General features: G+C 40.8%; 1 protein-coding gene and 1 long non-coding RNA gene across 2 annotated transcripts in view; one reads left to right on the top strand and one right to left on the bottom strand.

The window, feature by feature from the left end:
- Nucleotides 1-9,392, bottom strand: part of LOC128770060 (junctophilin-1-like) — a 27,504-nt gene extending 18,112 nt beyond the window's left edge. Inside the window, exon 1 of the mRNA XM_053884292.1 lies at nt 8,792-9,392. Within this exon, the coding sequence (XP_053740267.1) occupies nt 8,792-9,170 (379 nt within the window). The 5' untranslated portion in view covers nt 9,171-9,392. The remainder of the gene's footprint in view (nt 1-8,791) is intronic.
- On the top strand, nt 9,186-11,240 carry LOC128770061 (uncharacterized). Its single transcript, XR_008416453.1, has 3 exons — nt 9,186-9,577; nt 10,577-10,659; nt 11,045-11,240. It is a non-coding gene; the product is annotated as an uncharacterized LOC128770061 (long non-coding RNA).
- Nucleotides 11,241-17,284: the final 6,044 nt, after the last annotated feature.

A 17,284-nucleotide genomic window follows, 5' to 3' on the forward strand; every position in this document is an offset into this window, starting at 1 on the left:
TCGGTAATGATCGACATTCCCTGTTTCTAAAACACTTTGGCAGTCATAGCTTGGCCATCGCACGTGCGATACTATATTCATTTACCGGCATAATCTCATGGTTATCCACATCTAGTGAGTCACCACACTCATTGCTTGAAAGTGCACTGTGATCGATGGGATGTCTGAGGCTGATGAGAAGAGGAATGCAGATAAGTTCCAAACTTTCGTAGTCTGCAAAACTAACTCATAGCTTTTTAATCGGAGGACAACTTTGGCACGAAGCCTGCTCCCCCAGCATTACTGCGCCGTGCACGGCACCCAGCGCTTGCTGAATGCAAACAAAATAGCTTAACAGGGATCAAATTCACATGGTTCTGTTTATTTAATCAAGTGGCAAACCTTCATTCATGAATGAATGAATGAATGTTTAAATGTGTGAAAGTTGAGAAACCACATACACAGCAGAAAGACATTTAGCTTGTAGTAAGGGAAAGAATCATTATAAACATTTTTTTTTTTAAATCGGGGTCAGACAAGTGTAACAACTGGCCAGGGGACCCCTGCATCTTAAAGTGAGACTGTGGCAACAGCTCATGAGTTCATCTCTGTTAACGTTGCTTATTTGACTTCGACTTATTTTGACTGATGTTTGTTTTTATAAAGTGTTTTTGTACAAATAGACGTTTGCAGCTTGTTTTTTACAAAGCACATGGCATGCCTGGAGTGGAATGGTCTGGGGGCGTGGCTTTGGACTAGCTATAGTCCAAAGCCATGACATTCATTCATTCAATGTCATATTTTATCTGACGTGTTGCCCAAGGCACAATATATATTACACCATGGGATTGTGGATGTCTTGGAGACATAGTGTTTAAAGTCAACTTTGTGTCATATTCAGTTCAGACATTCCAGTTGTCTTCAATGAGCCATTTATTGGCTGTCAATTGGTTCGTTAATTACCGTATTTTCCAGACTACAGAGCGCACCGGAATATTAGCCGCACCCACCAAATCTAAGAAGGAAAATTGATTTTTTTCATACATAAGCCGCACCAGTCTATAAGCCGCGGGTGCACCGTTGCTGTCTGCGCCACAGAAAATGCATGAGAGTCACTTCTAGCGATCCTCTAGTACTAGTTTTGAAAAGTGTCCAGTGTCGAGACTGACTCATGAAACAATCTTGCCAATGTTCTGAACTCCAGTCATGAACTCCTCAAATCTTATTTACATTTAAAGTGTTCAGTAGATCGTCTGTGTTAGCAGAGCTGCGGACACGCGGGCAAAACAGCGCAATTTGAGCGCTTTAAAGGTAAATAAAACGCCCGTGATGTCATCGGTTTGATGTGACGAAGCTCAATATTTTTGCCAGCAAAGAGCATGCTCATTAGACTGTAAAAACTCGGGATGCGAGAGACAGGGAGAGCACTCAGCTGAAGCAGCTGTCTTCAACCTCTTTCATGAAAGTTCTCATTCTGGACGGTTGCAAACGTTTCAGATTCAGGTGGTGGACCGCGAATGCTGCATCTGACACACACAAGACTGCAGCGGATTCGGCCGCGGTTGATTCTGTCTTAAAACGACACCTGAGAAAGGCTGCTCATCTGGCGCGGTGAAATTAATGATTATTTCTCGGGCAATATGCTTCGTGTTCTGAACGTCACGCTCAGATGAGCAGCCTTCCTGCAGAAAGTGAAATTGCAGGAACTGCAGTTCCTGCAGTTTCACTTTCATGAGCACCAGAAAACTCTCTGTGCTCCGTCAAGTGCTGGTGTTTTAAATATCGTATTGAATTCGTGGCGCTGACGCCTTTTAACGTGCATGTGCTGCAGGATGCAAACTTGACATGACAGACTGAAAAAAGCTACCGCATCAGGGTTTAGACCGCGAGAAAAAAGTAGCGGCTTATAGTCCGGAAAATACGGTACATGCCAAAGAGGGAACAAAATGACCTATGGTGTGCTCAAAAACCATAACATCCCCCACTGCCCTGGTCTGCAGGCCAGCCTCAGCAAGACAGGTCAATCGAATTTGTCACCCTGAATTAAAAGCAATATTATATGACTATGATACTATGTACCAGACCAGACTGGGGTTCAAGTTTTCTTCAGTCATACCTTGCATAAAACATTGTGGCCAGGTAACTTCATTTACACAGCTTCGGTCTTTCTTGCGATCCAAAGTGAACAGACAGAAGAGCCGATCATGTCTTCTCTGAATATTTCAATTCATTCAGAAACTGGCAGGGTTGCTTTAATACAGAAAGCAGTACTACGAAGCTTTCCTCCACAATGTTGACAGCTCCAGGAAGGTGACAATGATGAACCATTGGTCCGTTGTGCTGATTCTGGACACCTTCAATTAACTGGGCGCAAATCTGAATCAGTGGCTTAATTGAGCTATTGCCTTAGTCTGGCAACACTCAGCATGAAAATATGGTCAATGACAGCAACTACATGAATACCAAAAAAAATGATTCACACAAGAATCGTGATTCTTGTTTGCTACGGGTCAATTAAAAATGTCCCAAAATCAATTCATACTATATTAATTATATTAAAAAAAAAATAAATATATATATATATATATATATATATATATATATATATATATATATATATATATATATATATATATATATATATATATCCATATATATATACATATATATATATAAATTCCACTTTGAAACTTAGTGTGATGTCTTGACGAGAGAATTGGTGTCATGCCAACACCAAGATACACCCAGACTCATGGAGTAGTCACACTGCCATGCTTCACAGACAGTGGAAGCCATATGTTTAACCATCAAATTTGTATTGTGTGTGCGTAAAGGCCATTGAATTCGGGTCACACTCTGTCTGTTTTTGACACAAAACAATGAAGGTTCACAGATATTTTCATAACCAAATCCTGAGGGCCACATCCAAGAGCAGCCAAGTCCGGAAAGGGGAACTGATGCTTCAGCTGGAGAATGTGAGTATATGCTATTTTAAAAGATGGAAGTAACTGGAGACACTGGGAAGTCTGCAAGCTCGCCAAACATAACTCTGAGTTGGTATCTTGCTATGTAGAGCTAACTTTTCTACAGCAAGACGGGGGGCAACACCAGTTCCAAGGGTTTGCTATATTAAAGCTTCAATTTGTAATTTTCCTTAGCAGGGTTCAGTATCAATTTTTCTAATCACTAATCTCTTACTGGAATGATCAACGAATATCATGTCTGATTCTGCATCATAGGAGGCATAGGAGTGACCCTCATATGTCTCCTTCCAAAATCGGACCGTTCCAGTCGTCCTCCCACACACAGTGTTGAGGCGGTCCCTGTTGGAGCGATCAAGTGATCAAGCCACGTCAACAGTGCAACTTTCATGACGCAGATGTTCCTGTAACTTGACAACAAAAACTCTCCCGCATGGACGCTGCTTCTCTCAATACACTCTTCCCAAATTGGGCGTTGGAATTGTTGGAATTGTGATGGAACTTGATGTGCTGCTTTGCTTCGCCGCCAAAGTTCTCAGTATTGCTCAAACATCAGGAGCTCACTAATTTCAGTACATGACAGAATCATGTATCCACTTCAGTGACACAAGCCCCAAAGGAAGAACTCACAGAACTACTAAAGAATGGAAGAAGAGGTTTATCACCATCAGCATCAGAACTTGCACCGATACTGGCCTATTTTGTTGTATTCGTAGTCGTCAAATACTTGCTCATGACAGCACTACCTACTGTAATAAACCCACTCCCAAATGAACCGCACAGTGGCAGACCTCTTCTCTGCTTCAAATCAGCGACAGTTCTATTTTTAACGGACGCTGACCCCAGAGATTGTTCAGACAGGAAATCAGCCAGTGAAAAGTGACGTGAATCCAGAAAAAAAGCCATAATAGAGCACTATGTGTAGTCATGAATAGCATTTTACTAAAAGTAAGAGTAACTGGAGCATTACGACATGGACTGTAGCTTGGCGCTGTGTGAAACCCGACACCAAAGCCAGGCGTGCTTGAGTTCATGATCGTGGTTTTGATTGGACTTTTAGCACAATAAACACAACAGTGTGAACTGTTGATTTTATGAGATCCATCCATGCGTCTGCCCTGATGAAATGCTTCATCTTTGAGCAGGTGATTTATGACCCACTGTTTTTCTTGACAGTATTTTTAAACATGTTTAATTCCAGAAACAGCTCAATAATAGCATTAATGGTCTTATTTTAATATGATGATCTACACTAATGATTCCATCGTATGGTATCAAATAAGAATTATGATTCTTATGTGATTTTTTTTTTTTGGCACAGCCCTAGAAACAAGTGTAATGTCTTTTGGTTAACATTCATAATCTATCACTATTAAGTCAATCAAGTACTTCCCTGAGAACATTCTCGCGCGCGCCACTGCAGTTAGCATTCATTCATTCCAGGATAAATAGTCAAGCATTGTCTGCACTGGTCTGGTCCGCTGGTGACCGAACAGGAGTGGTTGAACACAAGTCAAAACTATTTTGACTTTCTTACTGATATGTCACACGTTTCCTATTTACTTGATCATTTCTTGGTTGATCTTTGGTAAGCCTGAATGATTCAAATTGACAACAGGGTGTAATAGAGTGCAATTTTCCAATTGCAATAGCTGAAATTCTGAAAGCAAAAGTGTGCCAGCGAGCTTCACAAGATCGTGGTGCAAAACTCTGGCCACCCGCTCTGCCAGTCACAGAGGTGCTGCACCATGATTTCAGCGGTGACTGCGGCCATCTACATCTGACAACCAAACAGGAGCTGTTCTACTGCAGCGAAGAATATCTGGACTGTCCGGTCTATGTCTCAGACCGCTGTCCGTGACACCACCGATCACCGATACCGATCACATGGATTGACAATTAATGTTGTAATCAAAATGATGAGCCCTTCTGTGTACATGATTTAAAAATAATGAATTTTAATAATTTTACTTCAAACACGTTTTTATATACCTCTTGAAGGTGGCAAAAAAATAGAAAAACCTTGCTGAATGCAGCAATTATTCTATCAAAAGGACAACTGAAAAACATTTAATTTGATGTGAGACATCACAGGTAAATCTCTAGATTCAATAGAAATATTGACATACAGTAGCGGGACTCCGACAGAGAGCACTGCATTTATGAAAGTTTCCACTACGGATGATCCGGACATTTCCATTTCTGTCTTTGGCACCTAAGAAAAGCTGGCCATCTAGCACAGTGAAATTAATAATTAATAATGTCATGCTCGGACAGGCGGGCGTTGCTAAATGTCAGCTGCACTAACAGAACCAGTGGTCTCACTTTCATGAGCCCAGAAAACTCTTTGTGCTCCGTGCTGGTGCTTTAAACGGCATGTAATTTTAACGTGCTTCTCTGCACAGCATTTTACCATGCATGTGCTGCAGGATGCAAACTTTACAGATTGACAGATTGAAAGAACCTCTACAGCAGACATGCCGCTGTTCAGCCAGCAGCCAGTAGGTAGGAGCAGACACATCACAACCAGCGGGGCTTCACCAGGGCTCCAGCTGTCACACGTGATCAGTTGTTGTGACAGTTAGTGATCTGTATTCACAGATCACGCTGAAATCGGACGATCATGATCAGTGAACGATCGCTCAGAGCATCCCCAGTGTCAAGAATAAAGTGCGACTGGCTTTGTCGTTACTGAGACGCTTCAGTGTAAAGCATTATTCAAATTCAATTCTGAAAATGTCCAGGATCTACTTTGCTGTCCAGCGACTGACTCCCTGCCGAAGTGATCCATCGTACTCAATGTCAACGCAGAACACAATCTACAACCACCAAGTTTTTGAAGATGCCCCCCAACATTGCGCCCAGGGTTTTTGTTTTTATGGTTCAATAGTTATATAAAGATATGTTAATCATATCAATGTATGCATGAGTTCATAATATGTAGGCCTGGCTTACAAGAAAGAAGTGTTCATATGTTGATTGTATCGGATGTTGTTGGTTATACCATACATGGGTGTATTACTTGTGTTTAGTGAATAATGCAGAAACAGAAATTCTCCGTTTTTTAACACTTTTTTTTTGGCACGAAAATGAACAAAACTGTAGACATGTAGCTTGTAGTAAGGGAAAGAATAATTGTAAAAATACACATTTTTTTTTATTAATCTGGGTCAGCTGAGTGAAGCAGCTGGCCAGGAGACCACTGCATCTGAAAGTGTTATTGTGGCAACAGCTATTGAGCTCTTCTCTGTTCAGATGTTGCTTTTATAAAAAGTTATTTTTGTTCAAATAGATGTTTACAGCCTGAAGTACAGCAAGTGGAGGCATTATAAGAGAGGTCTTTGAGATAAACTACGGGAACCCACTAACATTTAGGAGCGTTTTCTTTATTTCCAGTTTAAGTGCCACATGATTGGTCGAATTGAACAGGATAGATAAACAACAGATGCCACAGGTTCAGAGCCAACATGCTGGCCAGGCACTGAAGTACTGTATAGGAAAGAAACAGATTCCTTAATATACATTTCGTTCAGATGAAGTAGGTAGCACATGTAACTCAATAAGAGTCTTCAGCACGCACTGTTTCACCAGTAATTTCAGACTAAAAGCAAGGACAAAAAGCAAGTCTCATATGAGATCGATTCATGGACCGTATCAGTTCGAGAATGTATACATATCAATCATTGCTTCAAGTTCTTTAAAAACCAGCAACCTGCTATCATTTTCTTACTTTCTTCACGCTACCAGCGTGCTGCACTGTGGCCGAAATGCTCCGACAGTCTCTGTGAGGGGAAAGAAATAAGCGTGGCTTAAGAAAGAAACTGGTGTTGCGACCAAACTTTATCTCAGCCAAAAAATGATTGCTGTCGGTGGTGACAGCCTGCAGGAGCGCGGTTTACAATTGCTTGGGAGATGTGTGTGCGGTGGGGACAAAATGACACTTGGCCAAAAGTGTGGGAGGATTAGCATATGGTTTTATTCTTTTTTCATTGGAAACAATCTGAACTGGTCAGTTCATTCTGAAAGATGAGTTTTTAATTCATTCAGATCAGGCATTTATGCCACTTACAATGATCCATGTAAATGCAGCACATGACTCAACCAATAAATGCAGTTCAACTTTGACACAAGCATCATATAAGGAGCGTTCTTAAGTCGACTTGACCAACACAACGTTCTCACACACTTCTTCACAGTAAACGCAACAAGTAGCAAAACAAATAGCAATGCAACATTGGAGAGCTCATGAGGAAAATCTCCCACCATCAATGGTTAAGTTAAGAATTATATTGCACGCAAGAATGAATGCAGGCTAACTGGGGCCCAAGTAATGCTTCCCAAAAATGTGCTGATGCTGAGGTGGTCGATAGTTGAACAGTCTGGCAGTGATATTGACATTAACGAAAATACACCTTCGCAAATAAATAAATAAATATAAATCAACCATAAATCTGGTTTGTGAAAACAATGCAACTGTGTTACAATATAGACATGATTATAAGACACTGAAAATGCTGCCATGTGTTCACAGGAATCAGGCTTCAGTCTTGTAGCTGGAGTCTATAAATACCCAAGAGTGACAAGTCAAGAAGCCTGAGCCTTGTTAAACCAGGGCTCCAGCGTTTTTTTTAAATGGCTCATATTTTACCTCCATACCACACTCTACCTAAGTGATGATATATTGAGGATTAACTAATCAAATTAGCCTGTGTGCGTGGGTTTGTGTGTGTACGCTTTCTCACAAATATCTATAATCGCTTATAAAAAGTCCCAAAAAGTCCTCGCAAACTGTAATTGCCGTAAGTGGCCACCCAGCAATTCTTCACGGACTGGCCTCTGCCTGATGGGGAAATGTCAGGCAGTAAAGAGAAGAAGTTTTATCAAGTTTATCAAGAATAATATCGGGTTTCAGTACAGAACCAGCAGTCAAAAATCAGATGGCAAATCTCTGAAGTACACTGACATTTCCTTCGTGCGGAGGACTTTGCAATTATGTCCACAGAACTCACATATATTTTCAACTCATTACGTTTGAAGACTCAGGGTCAAATTATTTATCTTTCTGGGAAGGAGCCAGGATAGGTGCAAAAGATTATTTTATCGACACATAAGGGACATAAAAATGTGAAGGGCAAACTATGTGGAAGGATACAAAGTGTATTACAACAGAATACACAAGAGAGGTGGTGGAGTGGCAACATTTGTCAGCAAGGAATGTAAATAGGATGAAAAAGACTATAGATGCTCTAATGGACTATTTAATATTTGGAAGCAAAATAGATAAGATATAGCTTCCAAATTTCATCAACACTGGAGGCACTATCAAAGAAGGACAACAGGACATAATGGTGGAACTCACTGTTTTTGTTTGTTTGTTTTGTTTTATTATGTCCTACTCTTGCTATGCAAGCACAGGCACAAAATAAAGGTCATGTGGAAAGCTGGAGTGGGAGAAGTCTGTCCCTCAGATCTATGTTGAGCGGAGCAGTCAAGGAGGACATTATGGATGTGGTATCATGTTTTGAGAAGAAGGCAGCTGCGGACAGTGATGGCATCAACATGCACATTGTAAAACAAGCTATAGACTCCATCTGTGAGCCTTTGACATCAACGTGTTCTCAAGGCGTTTTCATTCCAATTGAATTTGCATTTGTTCATTAATACACAGCGGTCTTGGTATTTAAATTCTGCTCTTTGTTACATGCTGTTTCCATGTGAACTTACAGTCCACATTGACACCTAGAAATTTCTGGTGGATCTGGACCAACTGTCATATTAGTATGAGGCACACATGTACAGTACCAGTATAAATATAGGCCTGGTGTTCTCACCTCCATCTCCATAGGTCTCCACCCCGTACCCGTCCTGCAGTCCGTTACTCCAGGTGCCCTCGTACCTGGCCGGTGTATTCAGGCTCTGTCGGACTCCGTAGCGGCCCTTGAACCCGTGCGTCCATTCGCCTCGGTAAATCCACCTTCCCTTGCTTTCAACACCGAGTCCATGCCGTTTTCCTTGAGCCCAATATCCCCGGTACAGGTTTCCACTGGGCCAGGTGTACACGCCCACCACTTCGAAGCCGTTGGACCAGGAGCCCGAGTACTCACCTTGACCTTTTGGTCCGGTGCACACACCGTGGCCATGAGCCTTGCCCTCCTCCCAGCCTCCACAGTAGGTGCCACCATCGTCAAAATCAAATCGACCGCCCGTCATTCAGACTCACACGGAGAGACGTCCAACTTCAAGTCCACAAGTGTTTTCAAGAGTGAGGCACCAGTCAGTGACAAAGAGGTCTGGCGGAGAGAGATATGAGGGACGAGTGAGGGCAAACGGTCGGTTGCATTGGCAATGCTGTCCGCTACAGTGGAGGAGTGGGAGTGAGTACCGGCCGCCCGCGACAGCCAGAGACGCTCCACTACTAACGGTGTCCAGATCCGACGAGAAGCCCCTGGCTGCAGCCTGTTGAGCTCCGCCCACCTCAAACTCTTCAGTGACTCAACGTTGAGCTTAGCCCATCTTCAATACCAATATGTGCCCATGAATCTCTCGCTAGCATCACGAACGCCTAAACAAAACTTGGAATGGAAGTTACCACATCGCTCTGATGCAACGGTTTTAAGGTAACACAAGTTAAATCTGTCATTTTATTTTCCTCATTATCAATACTTTCGAGTGTAACGCTCACCTCGCAAACTATTATTATTCTGGCAAAAAGACATACATTTTATTTTGCATATGGTTTCGTAATTTTAGATTTCTTGAGTAATGGCATTTGAATGCAACGTATTTCAAAATGTTATAGAAAACAATTATTGTATATATTTGTCACAATAAATTATGTCTTCATGATTGAAAGGTGTAAACTTCTGAAAAGTCGATGTATTGCGTATTGTAACAAAAGTCGTACAATGTGATTTTATGTCTGTTTACTTCATTTTCTGTCTTTCTGACAGAACAGTTGTGTATTTCACATGTATTTTTAATGTAAACTGAAAAGTTTGGAATTAGAAGACGTTGATAAAATAACGTGCAGTTATAAAAAGTTACCACAAGATGGTGACATAAACACAGTCGTCTACGTAAAATTAGTAACTTATTTTAAATTATCATTTTTCAGTGAAAAACGTATGACGGAGGATTGGGGCACAAACACACACACAAGATAGTAAAAATAACATTACGTGTTTAAAGTCGTAATATTACGACTTTAATCACTTACTACTACTACTACGACATTAATCTGGTAATATTATAGGATTACCAGATTAATGTTGTTGTAGAAGTATATCATTAAAGTCATAGTATTACTAGATTAATGTCGTACTATGACATTACTACGACATTATACAGCTCAACCACACTTTGGCAACCTGGGCTTGGCAGCTACGGCAGCCGAGGTGATGTCTTGCTGTCAACAGGTAAAATCATTTTGTGGTTAAACATTCTCTAAATTCAGTCCACTTTGATAATGCAGCTGGATTTATGTAGTTATCTTGCGCATTGATGACTTCTTAGTTCTTATTAGTTCTGTGTGTGCCATCAAGTGGTAGTTGATGCATGTTCACAAGACTTTACAGTTGTTATGCATCAAGATAAAAGCGTCTTTTTCTTCTTTCTAGTGGTGATATTATGTACTGTAAACTTCACGACAGCTGATCCCAATTGTCAAGAAAATGTACAGAAAAGACCTTCAATGCAACAGGTGTGTATAGTCAGTAGGTATGTGTATAAACCTTCTGACAATGTTGCATGCTGTGTGTACTACATACTACAGTTTGGTTAAAATACGATACTGGTATTATGACATGCAGTCTGTTGACACATTTGGCAATGCATGCATTATATTGCTTGTATAGTAGATCAACATTGTTTCACTCTGTCAGACAGCAATTGTAGGCTGATTCTTAGGACCTGACAAAATGTAGTTTTTATTTTCCTGCTATAATTCTGATGCATCTTGAAAGAAAGTAGGCCTGGTCAAATTTCAACTTACTTTTGCTTAATGCAATTATAAAAACATAAAAAAGAAGTGAGTAAACAGGGCTAAGTAAACATGGCTATTGATGTATTGTTTTGTCACTTCTCAGGAAAAATTACGGATAATCCTCAAGATTTGGAATTCCGCAGGAGAGGAGCTCCGGCGAGCAAGGCACCGCTGTCGTGGGCAGTACAACTGCAGGGGACCCAACACACTGTGGCCTATGGACTCACGTGATAAACTAAAGCCTCATGGCATTGCAATTAATGGTTGCGTTGACGGATTTAGTCGGCGCATAATGTGGATGGAAGCACATTTCACGAACAGTGACCCTGAAGTCATCGCAAACTACTTCATGGACAGCGTGACACGGAACGGAGGTTGCCCACAGCAGGTGCAAGTCGACCCAAGAGCTGAAAATGGACATGTAAGAGACATGCAGCTTTTCCTGCGGAGGAATCACTAGGATCATTTTGTGGGACAGGGAAGCTTCATTTACAGGTGCAGTGTGGCTATTCAAAGAAGAATGAGAAAACACTCAGAGACAATGGGTTTTTCACAGGTGACTTTTTGGACAAAAACCTGTTGCATTTTTGCTTCCTCAACCTAATCCAGGTAAATGATAAACGAAAGAAGTCCCTAATCTTATTCTTCTTTGTTGTCAAAATCCCAAACTGTATGTGACATACGGCTGCCGTTCTTGTCATAACTAAAGAATGTAAAATACTCCTTACTCCTGTCCTTTTTTTTAGTTACCTCGCGTTGTCTCCCCTCGATGCGAAAAGCTGGATAAGCGCTCAGTAGTTTCTTTTTACAGGCTTCTTCCAGTATTCTTCATAAGGAGTTTCTATTTCCTCTCATGTCGATTAGCAGAGAAGTAGATTCTCGTATATATTTTTCTTTTTATTTTATATTTGCATATCCCATCTTCTGCAGTTTTAAAACTTATACGACTGATGGATGGAATAAAAACTATATATCTGCAGGTCTCAGTGCCTCATCGAGAGATTAACATCTAAATAGCTTAGCTGTTGAAAGGCTTCTACATGATTCATACAACTGGATTTGTGAATGTAAATAAACGAAGAGGATAAAATACTCTGCAGCTTGAAGATATATAAAGAAAGTCTGGACCACTGAATATATAAAAACTGGAGATATTTCAGAAGCTACTGTGTCAACCCTGCAATTTGTTGTTTGTCAGTGAGAATTGACAGACAAAAAAAAAACTTTACATGTCAAAGAAACAATGGCTGAATGGAAACGCTTGTAACCATTTCTTGGAAAAATGGGTGGCTAAATCTGCACGTGCTCGCAGGCTTTAGTTCAGAATTTAGAATTGGATTTGTAACTGGTAGGCAAAATTCAAAAGTTCTTGACAGAAGAGAAAAGTTTTTCTTTTTTTTATTTGAGAAATGATTTAATGAATGAAAGTCTATCCAGTGTCTATAAGCATTTGTTTATTTATCATATCGTAGATGGTTGAATGAAAGCATGAGGCTTTAATTCAGGATTCTGAATACAATTTGTGTAAGCAAACCACAAAAACAAAGCCAAACTATCCTGCATTTTTATGTGAAGTTTTAATGTGAAAGAAAAGATTAAGACAATTAGAAACATCACTTGTGCCTACTAAAATGACTTGTTGTCTTATAGTCAGAATGGAAAGTCTGAAATTTGATGCACGTGAGTGCGTGTGAGTTCTCAAAGAAAACGTATCTTCTTGTTTTTGCACACAATTCAATTTGAGGTATTGACAATTATACGTTTCTACACTAGTTGTCTGGCACTGAATAGTCTCAAGTTACTTTTAAAAAAATGTAAAATACAATACATGCCCAATACTAAAAGTAACATGTCGCAATATGTTTCTGCTGCTAGTGCATTTGGCTGTTGTCACAAACAAACGTTTGAGGCAGTGAAATGTATTGCTTGTAAAATACAGATCATCTGAATCGGATTCAGACGCAGGTCTCTCATTGATGGATTGGGAATAAGGTATCTCTGACACAGTATGGAATAGAAATGAAATCAGCCTCCGAGCTCACGGTTGAAGTGGGGCCTGGATAGGTGGATGTTAGACGTTTTCTCCCTTTCATGGTCGGTCCGAGTTCCCGCACTGTGTACGAGTGTAATGAAAAATCCGTCTTCTTGGGTGATGACGTTTTATAGTTGTGCACTGTACACACAGTACACGCAGTACACGCAGTACACGCAGTACACATGTTACAAAGGAGGTCAAAGGGAATGGCATGCGTGGGAATTAGGCATGGTCTAAAAGAAAAGGGAGGGGTCATGAGCGCTTTTTTTTTTTACCATCATCCTGTGATGACACCTGTTACCCTTTAGGTACTTACTGCATCCTGCCTGGTGTCGCTTCTGCTAAAGTTACATTACCCTCCATTTCTCCCACTCCACAGTGCACACACACATATTCTTCACAGACCCACATGTCCTCACACTCTGGCGTATAGACTTCATGTGAAGACCATGAGCATGATTCATTTTTGATTTTTATACATCTTTTTCTGTTTTTATACATCTTTTTTTTATTTATGCTTCACATGAGCATGATTATTTTTTTTAAATTCATGCTTCACATGATTCATTTTTTTAATTTTGATATTTTTTTATTTTATTGGTTATTTTTTATTTTTGACATTGTTTATTTTGTTTGTTTTTATTTTGTTCATTTTGGGATTTTTATGCACGTTTAATTTTATTCATGCTTGAATGAGCATGATTTTTTAAAATATATTCTTCTTTCAATTCATGCTCCACACGATTAATTTTTGATCTTATTAGTTTTTAGATTTTTTTTATTAACGTTTGATTTTTGTGATTCATTTTTTATTTTTATTCATGTTTGAATGAGCATGATTCATTTTTGTATTTTTAAATTCATGCTTCACATGATTCATTTTTTCATTTAATTGGTTTTTTGATTTTATTCTTTTTGTTATTATAATTTTTATTCAAGTTTGATGCTTTTTGCCAACTGATAGATATAAGATTTACACCTAATGCTGCTTGGGGTCACTTCTGCTGACGCCTAATCTTATGACACAGGGCCTCACAGACTCTTTCATGAGCCCTTGAACAAAAAGACTCTTGCTCTAATGAACCCCATCACAAACACACAGACCATTTCTCCCACTCCACAGTGCACACAGACACATGCAGCCTGACCTCAAGCATATCCTATCACTCGATCTGTTTTTGATATCAACTTTATATTGATTTGATATCAACATGTTATAAAAAGGGCCTCATATGAAGACATAAACCAGTTACAGTGTGGATTTACATCCAGGGATTTGTGACACCACAACACATATGGCCTCACACGACAATAAACTTTTTTTATTCCAGTGTTTCTGTCCTCATGAACAAAAAGACAATCGTGCTAATGCACCCTGTCACAAACACATAGACCATTTCTCCCACTCCATAGTGCACACAGACGCATATAGCCTGACCTCAAGCACATCCTACCACTCAATTTGTTTTTGATATAAGCATTATATTGACATCATATGCTTTGACCTACTTCTTTTGACATCCCCTTTTTCACTCAATTTCTTTGTGATATCAACTTTATATCGACTTGATTCACCCCCACTAGAAACCCCTCACTTGCTGGCCTGGTTCCATCTTCAAGAACAAGGGGGATGTCCAGTGTTGTGGCAATGAAAGAGGGATAAAGCTCATGAGCCATGCAATGAAGTTGTGGGAAAGAGTAGTGTAAAGTAGACTAAGGGCAGAAGTTAGCATATGTGAGCAACAGTATGGCTTCAAGCCAAAAAAGAGCACCACAGATGCAATGTTTGCTTTAAGGATGATCATGGAGAAGTACAGAGAAGGTCAGAAGGAGCTCCATTGTGTCTTGGTGGACCTGGAGAAAGCGAACGACAGAGTGCCAAGAGTTGTGGTATTGTATGAGGAAGTCTGGAGTGGCAGAGAAGTATGTTCAAGTGGTGGAGGACATGTATGCCAGGTGAAAGACGGTGGTGAGGTGTGCTGCAGGTGTCACAGAGAAGTTCAAGGTGGAGGTGGGGCTGCACCAAAGCTCGGCTCTGGGCCTCCTCTTGTGTGCCATGGTGATGGACAGGTTGACAAATGAGGTTAGACAAGAAGCCCCTTGATGTTTGATGGTGTTTGCAGATGACATTGTGATCTGTGGTGAAAGCAGGGAGGAAGTGGAATATAAGCTAGAGAGGTGGAGGTATGTCTTAGAAAGGAGAGGAATGAAAGTTAGCCGCAGTAAGACAGAATACATGTGTGTGAATGAGAGGGACCCAAGTGGACAGGTGAAGTTACAGGATGCAGAGATAGAGAGGGTGGGGGATTATAAGTACTTAGGCTCAACTGTCGAGGGCAATGGAGAGTGTGAGGAAGAGGTGAAGAAGTGGGTGCAGGCAGGATGGAATCATTGGAGAAAAGTGTCAGGTGTGATGTGACAAAAGAGTGTCCGCAAGGATGAAAGGGAAAGTGTACAAAATAGTGGTCAGGCCAGCAATGTTGTATGGTTTGGAAACCGGAGGTAGCAGAGATGAAGATGCTGAGGATCAGGAACCAGCATATCAGAGGGACAGCACATGTCAGGTGTTTAGGAGACAAAGTCAGAGAGGCGAGATGGAGATGGTTTGGACATGTACAGAGGAGAGATAGCCAGTACATTGGTAGGAAGATGTTGAAGTTGGAACTGCCAGGCAGGAGGTGGAGAAGAAGGCCAAAGAGGAGATTTATGGATGTGGTGAAGGAGGACATGAAGTTTGTAAGTTTGAGAGAAGAGGAAGCAGAGGACAGGGTGAGATGGAGGAAATGGAGGAAAATGATCCACTGGGGCAACCCCTAAAGGGAGAAGCCGAAAGAGAGAGAGAGAGAGAGAGAGAGAGAAAGAAGATAAAAACTATACACTCAAAGTGTCAAAAGATTGTTTTTGGAGAGGCACAAATGAAGAAGTGGTGAAGGAAAAAACTTTGTAGACCGAGGAGAATAAGATGCAAAACAGTGACGGTGACAGACATGAGAGCAAGTAACTAGGGGGGAGGTTAACTTTAAGAAATGGTTAACTGAACAATTGTTCAACAAAGACATCTCCTTCCTGTGGAGGACGAAAAGATTGGATTGCACTTTGTGAAAAAAATGAAACTGTTTGTTTTTTAATGTAATTGTATTGCTGGAAACTGTCAGTCCTGTTGTCAAAACATTTAAAAGTCAAACTGAAAATAGATTTTGGCTCCTGTTGACTTTCATCCCTTATTTTAATTGAACTTCATTCAAGTCACACAGGAACCGATGTGCAAGCGTTGACTTTCAGAAAATTATTTATGTAACCTTGCATTGTCTGTTTCATCCCTTTTCAAAGAAGGGAAGTGAAAATCGTGTGTCAGTTAAGTTTATTGTCACATCATTAACGCACCTCTTAAATGATTCAAACGATGACAAAAAAAACGTTTATGTTGACCGAGTGCAGTTAACAAATATCACCACTAGGCGTCAGTTCTGTTCCACAAAATGTTCTGCCATCAGCCTCCAGCTTCACGGGAGTTTGAAGATCTGTTCCTAGTTCGCCTGGAAGTGTCATAGCTCCTGGAGAAGGGTGCAGTGTCAGTGGAAACGGGATTTTACCCCCCATATTTTCCCGTTCCAAGGAATTCTGAATGGTTGAGACCCATTCTAGAGGGCTCGGGGATGAGGATTCTGACCTATCTAGACGATTGGATGATCCTAGCACCATGAATGAAAAATAGAGTGCATTGATTCCCAGAGGGATGGAGAAGGTCCTTCATCATTTTTCTTTCATCTGTTGACAGGACAGCAGGTCTTGATCAGGTCAGACAATTCCACAACATAGAGGGGATAGATATGTTGGCACATCCAACCTGGCCAAAAGGTCTTATGTATGCTTTTCCTCCTCTGTGGCTGATGTTACCACTGTTGTACCCTGTGGGGACGCAGGGTCTCTCTGATCTGGGCAATAGATGGTTCCCGGATCTGGTGAGTTTGATGGTAGTGACCCCTTGGCCGGATACGAACTTTGCCGGGGCGTTGACTCAAGTAGAGGGGACCATCCATTCTCATCTGACATTAGGTCGCCCTCCAAAGGTTTGGAAGTTGAAAGGGTAAGATTGGGCTCTCTTGGATTGTCTGTGTCTTGTTCTTGGGGTTTCTTGTCACTAAGAAACTGGATGACCCACTGAATTAAAAGTAGTTATACTTTATTGACAGTACAACAGGTTCATCGTTCTGTTACATCTGTACTCACGGCCATCAGGTGTACGGACATGGTATGGCCTGTCCGTGTCAGCTGGTCTGATGAGAACTGCCGGTTCCAAACGGTCAT

Source organism: Synchiropus splendidus, chromosome 13 (genome assembly GCF_027744825.2).
Source record: "Synchiropus splendidus isolate RoL2022-P1 chromosome 13, RoL_Sspl_1.0, whole genome shotgun sequence".
Classification (NCBI taxonomy): Eukaryota; Metazoa; Chordata; class Actinopteri; order Syngnathiformes; family Callionymidae; genus Synchiropus; species Synchiropus splendidus.